At 37.8% G+C, this 19,458-nt stretch overlaps 1 protein-coding gene across 7 annotated transcripts in view; it reads right to left on the reverse strand.

Moving 5' to 3' along the window:
* Positions 1 to 5,122: 5,122 nt before the first annotated feature.
* Positions 5,123 to 19,458, reverse strand: part of LOC126188968 (CCR4-NOT transcription complex subunit 1) — a 130,015-nt gene continuing 115,679 nt past the window's right edge. For 6 of the 7 annotated variants that reach the window (XM_049930738.1, XM_049930733.1, XM_049930735.1 and 3 more), the window contains exons 34-42: positions 17,694 to 17,930; positions 17,416 to 17,562; positions 17,056 to 17,190; positions 16,038 to 16,241; positions 15,800 to 15,955; positions 15,456 to 15,705; positions 12,017 to 12,149; positions 6,337 to 6,471; positions 5,123 to 6,255 (exon numbers count right to left, since the gene is read on the reverse strand). In XM_049930738.1, coding sequence (XP_049786695.1) covers positions 6,177 to 6,255; positions 6,337 to 6,471; positions 12,017 to 12,149; positions 15,456 to 15,705; positions 15,800 to 15,955; positions 16,038 to 16,241; positions 17,056 to 17,190; positions 17,416 to 17,562; positions 17,694 to 17,930 — 1,476 coding nt within the window. In that variant the 3' untranslated portion in view covers positions 5,123 to 6,176. The remainder of the gene's footprint in view (positions 6,256 to 6,336; positions 6,472 to 12,016; positions 12,150 to 15,455; positions 15,706 to 15,799; positions 15,956 to 16,037; positions 16,242 to 17,055; positions 17,191 to 17,415; positions 17,563 to 17,693; positions 17,931 to 19,458) is intronic. The other variant, XM_049930737.1, reaches the window with a different exon arrangement.

Below are 19,458 nucleotides of genomic sequence, written 5' to 3' on the forward strand. Positions count from 1 at the left end.
TACGGAATAATATTTTGGGGGTAATTCAACATTTAGACAAAAAGTATTCACTGCTCAAAAGAAAGTGGTTAGAATAATGTGTGGGGTTCATAGTTGCACATCTTGTAGGCATCTTTTCAGAAGATTGGGAATTCTTTCAAGAGACTCACCGTACATTTACTCACTAATGAAATTTGTTCTCAATGACATGGACCAGTTTAAAAACAACAGTGACATTCATGATTATAATAGCAGAAAAAAGAAAGACTATCCCTTACTCATCCTATCTTTGGCACAGAAAGGGGTAAAATATGCTGCTGTATAAATTTGACAAATTACCAGATGAAATAAAATATCTGACAGACAGCAATAATACCTTCAAAAATAAATTGAAATCTTATGTTCTTGACAACTTCTATACCACAGATGAATTCTTGAATAGGAATAAATATATCTATAAATACAGTATATGCATTTTATGCCATTTAAGGGAGTGGGGTATTCTGATGATTCATATGGAAAGGTTTCTGTCGTGATTATGGCCGCACGACAGGAATTAAAAGACTTCTAAGCGGAATAGTGGTTGGAGCTAGAGGCATAGGACATTCCATTTCTGAAATCATTAGGGAGCTCCACGGTGTCAAGAGTGTGCTGAGAATGCGAGATTTCAGGCATTACCTCTCACCATGAACTACGCAATGGCTGACAGGCATGACTGAGAACACTGGGGTTTGCACAGTGTTGTAAGTGATAACAGACAAGCAGCACTGGGTAAAACAACTGCCGAAATCAATGTGGACCATATGACGAACATCACCATTACGACAGTGTGGCGAAATTTGTTGTTAATGGTCTATGGCAGCAGATGACTGACGCGAATGCCTTGCCAACAGCACATCACCACTCACAGTGCTGCTTCTGGGCTTGACACTATATCAATAGAACTCTAGAATACTGAAAAATTGTGGCCTGGTCAGATGAGTTCAGATTTCAGCTCTTAAGAGTTGATGGTATGGTTCACGAGGGGTGCAAACCTCATGAAGCCATGCATCCAAGCTGTGAACAAGGCACTGTGCAAGCTGGTGGTGATTCAATAATGGTGTAGGATGTGTTTACATGTAATTGACTGGGTGCTCTGGTACACTTGAACCAATCATTGACTCAAAATGGTTATGTTTGGTTACTTCGAGACCATTTGCAGCCATTCATGGACTTAACAGTCCTCAATAACAAATGAATTTTTATGGATAACAAAGTGTAATGTCAAAACATTCTGGACAGTTTGAGCAAATGATTTGGCCACCCAGATTGCCCAAAACAAATCTCACTGAATACTTACAGGACATAATCAGGAGATTATTCCATCCACAAAATCCTGCACCAGCAACACTTCTGCAATTATGGACGTCTATGAAAGGAGCATGGCTCAGTATCCAGGGCACTTCCAGCGCCCATGCCATGTCGAGCTGCTACACTATGCCATGCAAAAGAAGCTACAACATGACATTAGGGAGTACCCCATGAATTTAGTCACCTCTATGTATTGGCCTCATGTAATCTATACAACTCAGTTGTATTTCCATTTTTCCTGTCTCGTGTATTTTCCTTGTGGTTACACTACCACTTTTTCACTCCAATCACCAGTATAAATAAACAGAACCCTGTAATAGCAACACATGACTAAATATCAGCTCTGGTGCATCGATATAAAATGCAACTGTAGTTGCTGTTATGCATTGAGCTTCAAACCACTTTTCCCTTGCTTTATGTTTTGTAGCTTACATTTTAAATTGTGTATGCAACATAGGGTCGTCGCTGTTTGTGTCATCATAGCTTGAAATGAACTTACCCCATCATCCAGAAATAGATAAAAAAGATAAATAAAAAAATGGAAAATCCAAGATGGAATAATAATCACATTATGAAAAGGATAGACTGCTACTAACGATGTAGTGGAGATGCGGAGTCGCAAACAGGTACAATAAAAATAACTACTAAGCACATAAGCTTTCGACCAGAAGGTCATCTTCTGAAATAGACACCCCCATACACAGTGTCATGCAAACACAGCTCTCACACACACGACCACTGTCACTGGCTGCCAAGGTCAAATAACAGCTACAAAAGGTAAATTAAGTGATAGCCTTTCACAGTTAGAACAAAGAACAGCCTTCATGATGATGTAGTCGTGTCATCATCAGACATGTGACATTTTCACCTTGACACAATATCTGCATGGGTTTCCTAATCATGTTTTCAGGTTTAGTTTTTAGCACTGCTGTAGACAGAAAGGACAGAGTGATATAATTCTATCCAACTCAGCGTACTTTTCAGAATCCAAGACTGACTGCAACCACCCAATCTATTACCACTCAATTGCTGTGATGTAACGTTACAGACTCTTTTCTGCCACTACGTAAAATTTCTTTAAATTATCCATCCCCTTTCTACACCCAACTTTACTTGCATTTACTTTATCAGCTTTCTTCATCTGTTTTAAGTTTTCATACTTGGTTTGTCTTTTAGAAATTATCCTTAGCTTTACTAATATGTATTAGAAGTCAGAACTATCTCTTATTTGCAGTGACAATAGGAATTGTGGGGATAGCTTCTATCAACAATGTTGCCACAAGTTTCCCTAACTGGAATTCCCTGATATTTACCAGATTTCCAGACAAGTTTTAGCATTTTTCCCTGACAAATTTTGACATCTCAAGGATAAGTTAAGATGTAAGTTGACAATCTGTCTTTGCAGCTACAGTACAAGAAACAATAGTGCAAATGAGGATATTTGTATAAACTTGCAAGCAGATGGCATTTCCTCATGTGGGCAAAAATCTTAAGTACTAACATCACCAACATCTTTTGTAACGAACTGTTTTCAGATGGAGAAAGCAGGCCAAATGGTATGTGTTTTTCACTAAGACCACTGATGTTATTTTATTTCAATAAAATGGAACACACACGGTGACAAAAATATGCATTTCCTTGGAGTCGCAAGACAGATTTAAAGTTCCTTTACTGATTACAGAAATAACCTCAGAAAAAAGTAGGCCCCTTGAAAGAAGTGCATAAGGCAGGGACAAATTGTGTAGACTAACACTGTAGGTGACCACCAATAAAATGTTTATTCTACTATGTTCTTTATTGTCAATTATTACCCAATGTGTTATATCCTTTATTTTACAGGTATTGTGCGATTTTTCTTTTGAGAAATATATGAGTACATAGCATACAAAGTTTCAGCATGTTGATGTAATGAGACCACAGTTATCAATCCCTGCAGCAGCTAACTAGTTCAAATACTCTGAGAATCAATAATAATGAGGATAGGTAGCAACTCACAGTAAAGATTATTGCTGAGCCGCAGACAGACATGTAGAAAAGACAATCACACTCTCACAATTAAATTTTCAGCCATACCTTTTGTCACAAAATGACAGCACACATACATTCACACAATCGCTCAGACACAACTAATGCACACACGACCGACATCTCCGGCTGCTGCATATACAGTTTCCGAGAGTCAGAACCACACAAGCCATTTGTCACACCTTTCTGCCTCTCATCAGCAGCTGCTAGACTGGCAGCAAGAAGTGGTGGCAGCACTGACTGCATGCTGAGGGGAGTGGCAGGAAGGGGGAAAGAAGTAGTAGTGGGGGAGTAGGGAAGCAGCAAACATACTTAGCTGCACCCAGCCAGCGATGATGCATGATATCTCCGAAAACAAATCATTTCATCTACTGAGACAAAAACGAGATTTTTTGCCGTGTGTTTCAAATTTGCCCGATACTTCTCCAATTTCCCTGAAGCATTTGAAATACCCTTATTTTCAGAAACTATGGCAACCCTGATCAAGTAATCCAGCAAGGCCTGATAAGAGAACATTGCTCATTTTTAACACTTATTTAGAAAAGCCTTTCGAATGGAATTTTGTGTATTTCAATCTGAGCAAGTTGTCCAGATACACTGATTCTAACAACTAATTCAATTATGAGTTTTAATTACAGTTAATTAATTGTAACATTGATAAAGATGTATGAATAACTTTTGTAGTACTATTCCTAGACCAAATCAAATTTCAATTTTGTAATCCTTTGATCAAACAGAATAATTTGATGTAGATCATAACATAATTTAATGTTTACTTTGTCATTTTTCCTAGTGATTTGATTTTTTTGGACATTACCACCCCTTCCACCCCAGTTCAACCAAAACACTACGAACACAGTATGCAGATGAACAGAACTGGCAATTTGCGAGGGGTTCCATTTCATTTGGACGCACTGAACTATCTGTATTATCAACCATCAACAGAAAATTTACACAATATTCAATTTGAGTCACAAGACACATCGTAATTCTGACATTGGGCTTACCTTCCGCCATGGAAATTGCATCACAGCCACTACAATAAAAGCAGAAACCTTAGATAAAAGGACCTTTTTGGCAGTAGCACTTGGGTGAGCAGTAGGTGTGATGAGACAGCCTTGACAGATACTTTAGCAGCTGACAGATGTGCGTATGTTTTCAAGATAGTGGTGCATGGTTTTCATCTGGAGTGAAGATGGGACAACAGGGCTGCAAGATGTTTACTGGATTGATCTTGTGTTTATGCATTTAGCAATAATAAACCAAAGTTTTTATTACTGATTTATAAACTTAATAGATGACCTCAAACACACACATGAAGCTGCCGAACCACAATCTCGGACAATAAACTACTACAAAATAACTAAATGGAGTTGTGGATATGGAAATCTACATTATTAGTGGGGTCCAAATTAATGCCATTTAAAATGAATGTTAGTAAACTTCATGAGGCAGCACCACTAATCTACCCACAGAAGAAGAAGAAGAAGAAGAACAACAACAACAACAACAACAACAACAACCACCACCACATTCCAGGACACTATTCTGGAGGCATACAATTGGCCTGTCTGACACTTCCTCAGTAGAGGAGGCTGTGGTCCAGCAGCTGTAATGTATCTCCCATTCCACAGGGACCCAACACTGCACCTCATGATAACAAGTATGGCAGAATCAAATATAATGTGCTGTACTTACTTTTCTGTACTGTTTTGACTTTTAGAACAACTCAAGGGTTAATGAAGAAGTGAGAGTTGACTACTGAAACTGTTTCTGTAAATATTTTAATAAATCACATTTATATTCCCTTACTCTGACAAAGGAATAAATGAATGAATAAGACAGAGTGCACACAGAATTTAGTTTTGTTCATAAATCATGGCAAGGTTTATTTTTTCTCCTTTCCTTTTTACTTTTACTCTCAGGTCATTAAAAACATTTCATAACATTAAAGAGTAATGCATAAGGCTGGAGAACATTAATCCAATACATTTATTTATACCAATATATTTCAAAAAGTAGTACAATAATCTTGAAATGTGTTACTACGAGAAAGACGGGCTATTTATAAACAACGATCGATTTTTATACATACAGTGGTATGTAATATTCACATTTAGATACAGTAAATTAACTTTTTACATAATATAAAATATCAGACGTGATTTTGGCAAACCTTCTGGCTAATACTATATTTTCATCTCATCACAGCCTAGGAATTTGTTATGATTATGCTTTTATCACATTGTCTAGCATCTAAATTGAAACAAACACTGAGAAAGGTACAATATCATTTGGCAGCACAAAGCAACACAATGTGAATTGCTCTGAATCCAGTACCAAAGGATCAAATAATACTTATATTGGGGTTTGTGTTTACAGTTTTTTGTTTTGTTATTATATAAAACTGCCTTGATATCTACCAGTGTATTGTTTTATCTTTGCAAACACTTTTTTAATGTACACAGAGCAAAGTGATTCTTCCCACAAAAATAAACACATCTTAAAGTTGGTACCAACAATTCGTTGCACTAAGGACAAATACACTGTTAAAATGTCTATTTTCTTAAATACAGAAAGACATTCACTTCCCTGTTTTCTCCAAATTGTAAACAGCCTTTGTATAAAAACTTTTCAACATAAAATAGCTGAGGAACTGAAATGTAATCCCGAAAATATATAGAGCTCTCAACTTCTTTCTTTACAGATAGATTACTCATTTACAATAGTATCATTTGTGCATGTATTATTTTAAATATTTATAGTAATGAGACTTTATCACATTTATTTTACAAAAACTAAAACTTGAACTTCATAAAAAATTACTCAGGCATTTCATTTTCCTGAGATGGCTGTCCTTGTTTTTGGACCATACACGATCTGGCAACAGATTCAAACAACCTGTAAAATATTAGAGAACACAAAATAATCACACTGACTAGAGCTAAAACACAACATTTAATCTTAATAAACTGTACTTACTTTTCTATTTCTGGAGCACAATGGACAAATTCATGATTCCAGAACTTGTACGTCGGATTTTTTATAAGTTCTATAAATGTAATGAGGAGGCCCCACGGGTGTGGTCTATTTACAATCAGTCTTTCAAGAAGGACCCTTGAATTAATAAGAGCATATAATTACTTTTTAAACACTTTATCTTACAACAATATAAACAAATTACAAAATTATTTTACTGTACATCTCCAGGGTTGGGTCACATAAATGACTTTGTTTACATGATGATTACTGTGTTCCTTTGAACAGTATGTATTAGTACATATGTAAAAAAATTATACCACCATCTTTCAATGTAGTAATTCAAAGGAAACTTTACCCACTCTATGAACGTCTGACATACACGGAAATGTTGAACAGTACAGAAATGAAAGTAGAACCTTGGTACAAAATCATCACTGCTCTATGAGGATTGATTAAAAGAGAAGAAAACTTTGTTTATGTGAAGTAGTTGTTACAGGTAAACACTGAGTCTCCTCTTGACTGGAGCAGGTTCAAAAATACCAATGACTTCATCTGTAAGCACACACTTCAAAGCGCACTTTTGCATGGATGCGATTCTGAAGAAATCTGATTCTTCAACCATTGCAAAGAAAACATTTTGAGTTTCACAATAGCCAGTTACAATAAGATATGGCTTTAAAACTGGAGGGTGAAAAACAAACTGCAGTCACAACTGCAAAAAAAAAAAAAAAAAAAATTACACCCACTACTTAATGCCTGAAATGCAAAAGAAAATGCAAAGAAGGTGAGAGTATGTTCAAGAAAGTTCATTTGTGAAACCTATGCTTACAAGTTGTATCTTACTTCTTTGAGATTAAATAGATATCTACAAAATGGACAATGAGTAAGGAATGTATGAAGGTTCCTGTTGTTTCTCAGCATAATTCATAAATTACCTTATTTTATGTTTTGTAAACTAGCATGGATGGTAAGATTTGGTAAGCTTTCAAGTTGTAATAATCATGCCTCAAATGAGCCAGAAAAACTGGAATGTTCAGAAAACTCGTTTCCTTGGGGTAACTATAATGTTCCGAGTTCAGAGCATACGTGTAATGATTCTCACAAATAAATTGGGATCATGTATGTACAGTAAAGACACCTTCAGCAGCATGAAAGATGCAATATTACAATTTAAAAAAATGGCACTATGAACGTTGCCACTGTCGCAAGCATCTCAGAAACCCCTTATTAAATATGAAGTTTTTTCTTATCTCTTTCAAATCAGGCTGCGCTGCCTTTTTTCTCTTGTCTTGTTTCTGTTGTTAGTGAGGGCAACAGTACAGTACCTACTGGCAAGTGTACGAAAGATCTCTGCTTTGATATTGGGGATCAAGATGGGCTACATACTGTGACAGGCTGCAACTTTTTTCAACACCTAATGATGGTAGAATAATAGATGCTGCTTTCTGTGGGATCAACTGGACACATCACATGGACAGTTGCAGGCATTTCTCTCCAAATCTGGACAATTCTGGTTAAAGCTAAGCTGTTACTGCAACCTCTGTTACCCCACTGCAATCTTCCTCATGCTTTCCAAGACTTTTGAGGAGGTACTTGAATAGCCTGTTGTGTTTGGAGATATTTGTCAAGGCTGTGTGTGTTTTTTCTGTCTCTGGCTTTGAATGACTTTTACCCTTTTAGTCTGAAAATGTGATGCCTGAACATTATGTGCAGAAAACTGTCATTAACTCTCAATCATTAAATAGGGCTTCCACTTAATTCAGGACAATATTTCAGTCTTACTCAGCTGAACAACACCTGAATTAGTAACTTCCAGCTACTGACCCCCTCTCCTCTTTCTCGTGTAAGTTATCCATCTATGAAACTGTCCCTTGAATGGAAGAGCTTGCCACTGAATGGTGAAGGCAAATGTCAATGGCCAAAAATGATCACATTCCACAAATCAAGATCTAACTAATTGTTATGAGGGACTCAACAAACTTATCACTGAAGCAGTTTGATGTATAAACTACAGCACTTTATGTCCATTACTTTCACCTGAAAAATTACTTGGCGCCAAGTGATAGCTGTTTTGAATGAACTGATTATCATCTACAAGAGTATTACATCTTGATAAAGGGATGGCTACTAGGACAGTTTGTGAGGAAAGTTGAAATCCCTTGACAGACATCCATGGCATCTTACAACTTGCAGCTTAGCTTTCAATATTTGTTCAGGAAACACCGTGTTCTATTTTGGGTAATAGGAGGAGAACTACATTAGCTCTGTATTTGGTAACATGTGAAATAATGAAAAATTGAGGATGGAATGTGAGAGTTCTATGAAAGTTGCAACCCACTATATAGCAGATATATAAAAAACACTTTTGATCAACAAGGCCTTTGTCAAAAATAGACTATTTGCATTTGTGCGCATGCGTGTGTACAGTGCATGACAATATATAACTGCCACTTTTCACTCCCCTAAAGCTCATTAAAGCATATCTGCTTCCTTTAAAAGAACTCTCAATAATACGTTGTTTCAATCAGTTTGAATCATTTATTAGGAAAAAAAAATCACAAAAAAGCTTCATTACTAAAATAATATTATTATCTGAATGTAGGAAATCATTAAAGAATCTATGCAGTTGCTGTGTCTGATTAAGGTAGTGGTAACTGTAAATTATGATGCCATCCATTATGTAATCAATATTTTAAAGAGTAAACCAGTCAGCTGCATTACAAACAAATTGTATATATACAGCCGTAAGTTGCAGCTAGAAGTAAAATTCATACATACTGCTGGCCATTAAAATTTCAATACCATGAAGATTACACACAACAAATGTTAAGTTGGCAGGAAGTTTACTGCGTACATGGTTATGCAAATGATTGGCACTTCAGCGCAAATGTACAAAGTACGGATGCTCAATGCTATTTACATTCTGTAAACAAGGAAAGGTCATTCAGCAGGTTTCTGATTTCCAAATCACATCAGAGTGTTATTTGTTTTTGAGAAGATCATGTTCTGTCTCGTGTAAGGAGAAATATCTAACAGCAGGTGTCAGGATTTGACAGGAGGAGGATTGTGACCTATCAAGACTGCAGTTCATTGTTCCATGGTGCTTGTGTTGGTCAGGATCCAACAACTATCATGCATATATCGAACTGATAGGTTGAGGAGGTCCTAGTCAACACCGTATGGGATCTCAGTGGCTTCAGGCAAAAATCAAACAATGGAAAATCCAGGGTGGAATGTAACAATATTATGAAAGGGAAAAGTTGGCACTCACCATGTGGCAGAGATGCTGAGTCTCTCTGACCCAGCCTCCTCATTTCCCTCACCCAGTCACCACCCCATCTGGCACTGGTGCTACTGCTCCCAGTGTGACTTCAGTTCCCAGAGACTGCAATCGTGTGTGAGAGTTCCGTTTGCGTGAGCATGCGCGCGCGCGCCTGTTGTCTATATTTTGACAAAGGCCTTACTGACCGAAAGCTTTATTTGCGACAGTCCTTTTGTTGTGCCTATCTGCGACTGCTATATGGTGAGCGGCAACTTTCCTTTTCATAATATTATGTCAGTGGCTCCATGAGACTAGTGCCCGAGAGGACACACACTGTTCAATTTGCTCTGCAGGATATGGCCATGTCCCATATAATGAATAAGGAAATGGGCTCATTTGCATCAAGACTAGACAACTATCCACACAAACTAACAATGTTACGATGTCAGGAGCACCACGGACGCTCAGAAAGGTGACCTCTGTTGTGACTTCCTACGATTAAGCACAGCAGAATGGTGTCACTGGTGCATCAAATGGCAACAAAGGACACAGATTACCATCATACTACATTTTCAGTAACAGATACTATTGCGTACACATGATCACCCCTTCTCATAACTGGTTACTTGGTTACCAGTGGTTGCATCTCTGACATCCTATCTTCAAGGTCTCTGTGACATTACTTTCCAAAAGGATAACACAATAACACATTTCGCCCATGTTGTCCCGTACTATCTTGATACAGAGGCAGAGGGTGTTAGGCAATTGTTCTAACCAGTATGTTCTCTTAATCTCTCACCCACTGAAAATTTTTCACTCTGGGTAGCGAAGAGACTTTCACATTGTCACTCTCCAACCACTGTGACAAATAAATTCTTCGTAAGTGTTGAAGCACCAGGGAATGACATACCCTTATCCGTCATCAAACTCAGTTCAACTATGCCCTGCCAGGTTGTTGCTTCTAGAGGTGGCCGTTCTGTATCCTAATTTGGCACACTGTATACCCCTCACATCATCTACAAATTTAATAATGTATTCTTCCTACTACACAACTTACTAAAATTTTGTTACTGCTATCCTTCCCGGTGTTGTGTTTTTTGGTGTATTATATACAAAAGTAGAAACCACAGTTACTACCAAGTTCTACTTAACATAGTTACTATCAAGTTCTACTTAACACATTTACGCACTGCTGCTGTTAGTTTTGCATATATCCACCGATTATGGCTACATATTATCCTACATACATACGACGTACTGCCCAAACCTTTAGAGAATTTGAATACTGCACTCAATCAATCAGCATTGTAAACTTCTTGTATTTGCTTTTTTTAACTGCCAGTAAGCCACATGATGCCGCTATGAGTGCATCAGTGTGAACATTTCATTTTTTTTACTCCAGGTTCTTCAGCATCTTTCAATTTAAAAATGGCTAACTTGAAGGACCAAAGTATCACTATTAACTTTTGTTTAAGATCCACAAAACTGCCGTTGAAATATGCTAAGGCTAGCTTTTGGTAAGCAAGCTCTGGGCCAAGCAAGAACATTTGAGCAGTTTAAGTGATTTAAAGATGACCGGGAGTCTGTGGAGGATGGCAAACTATTGGAACAACCGTCATCATGCACAACTCTGGAGATTGCGGAAGTATGAGAAAGTGACCCACAAGAACAGAAGGCAGACAATCCATGAGGTTCGCAAAATTGTTGGAATTCATACCGGATATGTCAAGTTTGTTCCTTATCTTTCTGAATGCTAACTAATGAGACTATTGGTTTCAGGTGGGCAATGAAAGCCAAACAACAGTTTGAGCTGATCCAAATTTTTCGTGCAGGGTAATAACTGCTGATGAAAAATAGGTCTATGGTTATGAGCCCAAAACAAAACTATCTTAAAAGTATGAATACACCATCTCCTCACAGTCCAAACAAGCTGACAAAGTTTACAGCAACATCAAATCAATCCTAATGATTTTCTTTGACATTCGACAAATTGTCCACAAGGAATTTTTTTGATATGTTTTGGGGAGATTGAGGGAAGATATTTGACACCTGAGAGATGAGAGAATAAATACTATTATGACAACTGTATGAGAGAGCAGCATTTTCACTCCAAAGGAGACATTTGTGCAATATCTCAACTAATTCTGAATACAATTCAGCCAGTAGCCATATAGAACACTGCTTCCAACAATAGGAAAATAGCTGGAAGTATTACACAAAAGCATAAGGGGACTACTTTGTAGGTAATGGCAAAGAGCTGGAAGGTCAATTTTCTGATTTTTATAGAGACATTCTCAGAAATTTAAGGCAGAAAATCATTTTTTTAAAAATAAAAATCAATTCAAGCACATGTTATAACCCAGTGAAGCAAACAATCTGGTAAAATTTACATTTATCTGTATACTACAATTAACTTACCTTGTAATTTGTTCCTGGATAGCTTCTGTATTGGCCTCAGCAAAAAGGTACAATAATGTACAGCTGAAGTAATGTGTCTGGCTGTTTGGATATCTCAACTGGTTGGCAATAGCATTCAGAAAAAGGTACCGCCCTAAATATACGAAACAGCAATTGTAAAAGAAATGAAGGGTAAAACAGCTTAGGCAAAACACAAACTCAAATTATCTGGAACAAATAGATTAACAGCAGCTCCTTTTGAAACCAAGTACTGCCAACAATGCATAACATTGCACCGTATACATGAAAATATGACACACTGCTATTGCTACAAATAGTTAAGGTAACAGCCTTTGCATGTCTAGAGTTTATGAATTCACTGAATTGACAAATCGAATTTTATATGGTGTATTTGCCATTCAGCAACTTCTAAGCTGCTACGAAAACAATATCTCTCACACATACTTACATTTCTTTTACTTCACAAGATGTATAAGGGAACAACATTAGTTACTTCATTTTGCATAATCTTGTTTTGTTATAAATATAAACAGTACTAATGAATAATCTATTGAGCTCTTTCACTGAACTGAATGAGTCATCCACTATCAAGTATGCTCCGATACTGATCTGCTTAGCAAAAAGTATAGACTTTGGTTCCAACAAAGATGGCTGTATTAATGTCTTTAATTAGAGGCCGTCATTGTCATGTGCCTAGCTGAATAAAATACTTTCAGCAGCACAAACACAAAACTTCACTGTTAAGTTGGTGAAGGCATCATACCTAAACATCAATACAATGTTGCTGTAACAGTCAATATTACACAAAACTACTAAGTATCTCACATTACATTCCTAATGACGACTACCTAAACTGACAAGGCATTTCACTTGGACTCACTTAAATCGTTTCTCTACTGTAGTAAGTGAAAGTAGGAACCAAAAATCTTATTTCTTTAAAGAGAGTGTCAGGAAATATTAAATTCCACATGTGTACACTTACATGACTGTAGAAGCATATTTACAGACATCACACAATTACTTTTCTCTCTTCCAAGACTGACACTCAATGCTCTACAGTATAATCAATGGTATTTCTACTTAGATATAAATTGCACATGGACCCTGCTGGGGAAACTACCTACACTTAAGACAATGGGTGCATTGTGCAACATTTCTTCAAAACTCCACAGAGATAAATGATTGCAGCTGGAAGAATAAGATTTGAATACATCAGATTGAAGATTAAACTGTTCACATGATTAAAACTGATTAAGAATGGATACAGTTCAACTGCAGATGTAAGTGTGTGTGTGTGTGTGTGTGTGTGTGTGTGTGTGTTTTACTAGAAAATGGTGTTGGAACAAACCCAAGGAATGACTGGGTATCAATTTACGAGACACTCAAACTGCTACATGTGTAAGACTGAGTCTGAAGAAAAAGCTCCTGAAATTGTGAATCTGAAATACTGTATAACATGGAAGTGACAGATGGATGATAAAAAATTTTAGACAAGAGGATACGAGATTACAATCTATTTCATTTTTTTTTATCATTTCACTGCACTGGTTTTAATATGGTTCACATTTTTTACTTGACAGGAGAGAAAATAGGGTGTTGCAAAAAGACAGCACTAACTTTTACTGTGGATGGTAGGATGGAAACTTTTTTTTATTATTAACAAAAATGAAAAAGGTAAATGTTGCAACCAGTCAATATTTGACACGCAGGACACTGAAAAACTTAACGGTATAGGGATTGTCAGCATTCGACCAACTATTTCTTTAAATTAGAGGGAAACAAAACCATCTTTCACACACACAACTGCACAGGTACCTAAATGCATCCACAGAATGTGACATCATAATGGGCACAATAATTAAATGAATGTCATGATGTCCAGTTTAGGTGATACAATAAAATTAAACACACTCGTGCTCATGAATTAAGAATAATGCTGATACATGGTGAAACAACGCTCTGGTGGGCAGTTTGCAAGTTTAAATCACCTCGGGGTATGACCATGTGGTGCAACTGACCTGCGATCGTCGCACGGTGGCGCTGGCAGCAGCCCACATACGCAGAGGTACAGCGAGAGCAGCAAGTACGAGTGCAGACATTTTCAGACGTGCTAATGGTGACTGTGTTGAAAATGGCACAAAGAACACATATTGATGGCGTTATGCGGAGTAGAATATTAGGGTGACTGGAGGCTGGTCAAACACAGCAGGTCATAGCACGGGCCCTCAGTGTGATCTCAAGATTATGACAACAATTCCAGCAGACACGAAACATGTCCAAGCACTGCAGTATGGAATGTTCAGTGTACGACACCACAAGAAGATCGCTATCTCACCATCAGTGCCTGTCGACAGCCATGGAGTACTGCAGGTGGCCTTGCCAGGGACCTTACCGCAGCCACTGGAACAGCTGTCTCCAGACATACAGTCTACAGATGACTGAGCAGACATGGTTTAGTCGGCTCGAGACCTGCATGGTGAATTCCACTGACCCCTAGTCACAGGAGAGCCTATAAAGCCTGGTGTCAAGAACACAGTACATGGTCATTGGAACAATCATCCCAGGTTATGTTCACGGACGAGTCCAGGTGTAGCCTGAACAGTGATTCTCACTGGGTTTTCACCTGGCATGAACCAGGAACCAGATACCAACCCCTTAATGTCCTTGATAGGGACCTGTATGGAGGTCGTGGTTTGATGGTGTGCGGTGAGATTATGATTGGTGCATGTACACCCTTGGAGGTCTTTGACAGAGGAATTGTAATGGGTCAGGTGTATTGGGACATCATTTTGCACCAGTATGTCCACCTTTTCAGGGGTGCAGTGGGTCCCACCTTGCTCCTGATAGATGATAACGCACGGCCCCACTGAGCTGCCATCGTGGAGGAGTACCTTGAAACAGAAGATATCAGGCGAATGGAGCGGCCTGCCTGTTCTCCAGAACTAAACCCCATCGAGCACGTCTGGAATGCTTTCGGTCGACGTATCGCTGCACATCTTCAAAATGCCTAGGACACTTCAGGAGCTCCGACAGGCACTGGTGCAAGAATGGGAGGCTATACCCCAGCAGCTGCTCAACCACCTGATTCAGGGTATGCCAACCCGTTGTACGGCCTGTGTATGTGTGCATGGTGATATCCTGTCAGTGTACATGCACAGGAAACAGTGGTGCTTTGTAGCACATGTGTTTTGGGACGGTTTTCTCAACTTACCACCAATACCATGGACTTACAGATCTGTGTCGTGTGTTCCCTATGTGCCTATGCTATTAGTGCCAATTTTGTGTAGTGCCACGTTGTGTGGCACCACATTCTGCAACTATCCATAATTTATGATCATGAGTGTATATGACTTCTTATAAACAGGATCATCATCTCCACTGTAAGACTGTTCTAAAAGAAATTATGTTCATCAAGTAAACAAAAGCAAATGGTATTTACCCTCAGTATCAAGATCAACAGCCAAATTCTGAAATATGTCCATGTGTGATGAATGGGCAATTGTAGACATATTTGGTGTAAGCCCCTTGTTGCGAATGTATGCAATGGCTTGCGTTCCCACATATAACACCAAAGCATTCATCAAGGGTATGTTGTACCGCATTCCAGGTTCATTGGATACCTGCAAGTTGCTTCTTAGCTCTGAAAGAAATGTTACTGGTGCTCTAGCTTTGAGATATGAATCCAAATCCTGGAACAAAGACAATATGTACAGATTAATGTTGTTTTAATTGAGTAAACAAAGAACATTAGACAACAAGTGATGCTACAAATGTTTGGCTTACTTTCTTGAAACTCATTGGCTGAATCATGGAAGCAAAATTTGTTATTACTCTTGGAGCATGAATAATTTCTGGTAACATATCCACTTTCAGATTTGGTGTGAATGGATCTGGCAGTCTCATATTTCTTGGAAATGCAGACAATATTAAATTTCTCATCTGAAAAGGTATAAAACAACTTATATTTATCATTTCACAACTACTAAAATAAATAATAAGTAGTTGCTGTGAGATGTTATACCTGTATGCAATTTGGCGGTATTACATCACAAAATCCATAATGATAATCACACAAAAATTCTGGGAAGTCGTGAAGGAGCACTAGTAACACTCTCAGTGTTCCTTTGTACAGCAGTGTTACTGGCTTCGCTAGTTCTGCATTACGGAGGAAGGGTGCCAAAAACTTAAACAGATCTATGAGAAGCTGGGCGTACATTCCCCATCCCTAAAAAAATGGAAACAAATACCAAGAAACACCATCACTATCATTATAAATTTAACACCAATAAAGAAATCCAGGTAGAGTACAAGATTTTTTTATAAAGGAAAACAGTGAGGGTATGTAAGTTCATAGGCTTCCACAGCTAGTGCCAATTTGAAAAAAAATCTTATTGGTATCCAGCTGCATTATTATAAAACACAAAAACATGGTTGAAATGTCCATGGCACAGGGTTCTATAACAATGTACCTTAACATGTCGAGGCTAGTCACAAGATCCCACCCACATCAACAATCTAGTTCCTGATTATTTTGTTTATGGTCCAAGTATGTCCTTCACAGTGGTGAACTACTTTTCTTCTTCACAATGTCAAAAATTCTAGTTTTGTCGCACTATCCAATTACAAAACAAATTGCAGATAACAACAACCACTTTGCTATACATCTAAAACTTACACCTACCAATAATTAAAGTGTCAAACTAGAAAATACTACTAAATGTCTCAATATAAGCAATACTTTAGTTGGGAACCAAGACCTAATTGTTGAAGGTATACACTGTGCAAATGCATAACAAAGGTCCATTCAAAATACAAGAAACAGAAACACATCGTGCATCACAAAAAAAATTCAAACGCAAATGTGTTCCAGTACCAAACAACAACCACAATAATCTCCCTCTAACATACAACTCGTATAATAACCACAATGGTAAAGTAAGAGACCTTAAAAGGTCAAAAGCAGAGGTGAAAACTCAAACTGATTTTCAACACATTACATATAAATTCTTTTACGACCAGATTCTAACTCTAGAACATACCTTCTGCTGAGGGGTAAGTGCTAGCATCCTTCCAATAAACACACGATGGGAGATAAGTTCCAACCAAGCATAAGCAAAACCTGGAGCTTTTGCTGGTCGCAGAATGTGCATTGTATGACAGAATGCAGTCAACACCTAATAACAAAAAATAAAGGAGTAGATTAACTAGACTAGCTTTTTCCAATATTCATATAATGATACAATAGAAAACTATTCCATTCTTACAATGAGAGCAATAAATATATACTTCAGCAGTATTTTGGAGAGAAAAGGAGAAATATGTCATGCTCGCTGTTAAAACAATTTCACAAACAATAACAAAAACAACATTAAGAAAAGGCATTGTTATATTGCACAAACCTGGAAATTTATGGCTTCTAAGATTGGTTCTGGTGCATTCAGTTCCAAAAACAGCATTATAAATATACGGTGATATGGTAATTGCTGAAAATCTGCTAAGCGATTGTCATGATCTTGCAGCAGAACTCCTGCTACAATTCCTAGCACCTAGAAATATAAAATTAATGACATGTTTATAAATCTTTGAACCACCACCATCATCATCATCATTAACAATTCAGTCAGTTATAGAATAACCTTAGTGCAAATATTTTCTTTCTTGCAGGTAAACCACATACCTTATTTAACAAGTTGATTTTTGTTGTTGTATTTGATGCATCTCCTGAATGTTTCACTAATAGAGCAATGAGACGTACAAATGCATCTAATGTGTGAAAACATTTTGCACGAACCATTGTCGGTGAACCATTTTGTTCAGCAAGTGCTCGATAACAAACATCCACACACATTTGAGTACTCAGTCGGAAAAAACGTGTAATGAGATCATCTGTTTTAAGAATTCCGTGGCCATTCATCTGCAACAATAAGAAAAAAGTACACATTCAGTAAGCATTGTGTGCCAATGAATTTTTATCATCACATGCTGCTCTGGGGACAAATTTTGTAAAACATGTTTAACCCAAGTAGTGAAGCAAATGGTACAGAAAAAGGCTGATCCCTAATTTAATGGACTTTAATTTTACCTTTTTATTTCACTACCATAAGAGCAGTTGGCCAGTATCCAAGTAGTAATCATATACAAGAGGACTTCAAAAAGTAAGTAACACATTACTGTGGCAGGACAAGTAACTATTACTAAATGCTGCTTTAAGTTGCAAAGTGACACAGAAAAAAGTACAATTTTTCAAAATTCAAGTATCTCCAAACAATCAGAATGTTCCAACAATCATCCTATTCCTCAACAATAAAAATCATCTCCTTGGTTACCGAGTAATTTGAGAATTATTGTGTGAATGTCCACACCATCAGAAAATCTGTGACTGCTGCAAATCAGTTACTCAGTTGCCTGGACACTTTCATCAGTGGTCTATGTCAATGGCATTCCTTCCCAATCACCATCATCTATGTCTGTGTGGACTTCGTCAAACTGTTGAGATCATTTAATTACGGCTGGATGCAACATTGTGTTTGGTCCATACACTGCCAGAAATTCATGGTGACTCTTTATGCTTATATGTTTTACCCCACATGCTTTAACTTTGGAGTACATTACCAGTTGCTGTGCCATTTCACTCCCACATTGTGATACACCTGTTATCCGTACCGCAACAGAACTGTAGCTGTACAATGGCTTGAATATATGTACTCTCTTATGACAGTGTGCCACTCACTCAAGTAATACAATGGTCCTGAATGTGGGACGACCTGTAACTTACTTTCTGAAGTCCTCTTGTACAAGCATAAAATATTGTCATAATTCCAGAAAAATTTGGTGACAATGTGGTAGAGGTTTGTAATTCTGTGTAGCTGTCCAGTGACCCTACTTAAAATCAGAATGAACTGTGTCTTTTTTCAATCACAAGGGCACTACCTTGTGATAGTTACAAACAACTGACAGTTGTTAGAGAAGGGGGGAGGGTGTTCTTGTATTAGATGTAGAATTTATTGACTAGTGGTGGTGGTGGTGGTGGTTGTTAGGATGTTTAAGGGGGATTAAACAGCTAAGGTCATCAGTCCCCCATTCCAAAAACAGGCGAGACATTAAGGCGCGGAGCAGATAAAACCCCTAGGGGAAGGATACTCCCCCCCAGGCCCTAAAAGAACACAAATGCGGTAACGAATACAACAGACACCAAGAGGACAGATGAACACCAGACAGAAAGAAACAGAAGAAAAGAAGATGGCCGGAGACTGGTTGACTGACCACGACAACAAAAAAGGGAAAGAGTCAGCCAACCGACTACACACTAAAAGCTGCAACCAAATATGAGAGACTCGAGGACAAGAGACACACAAAGGGAAAGGTGCAGGACCACTCTAAATGGAACCATAAAAAGGACTAGCACGGATAAAATGTAAAACACTGTCAGCCATGGAGGCATC

The sequence above is a fragment of the Schistocerca cancellata genome, chromosome 5 (genome assembly GCF_023864275.1).
Source record: "Schistocerca cancellata isolate TAMUIC-IGC-003103 chromosome 5, iqSchCanc2.1, whole genome shotgun sequence".
In the NCBI taxonomy this organism is placed as follows: Eukaryota; Metazoa; Arthropoda; class Insecta; order Orthoptera; family Acrididae; genus Schistocerca; species Schistocerca cancellata.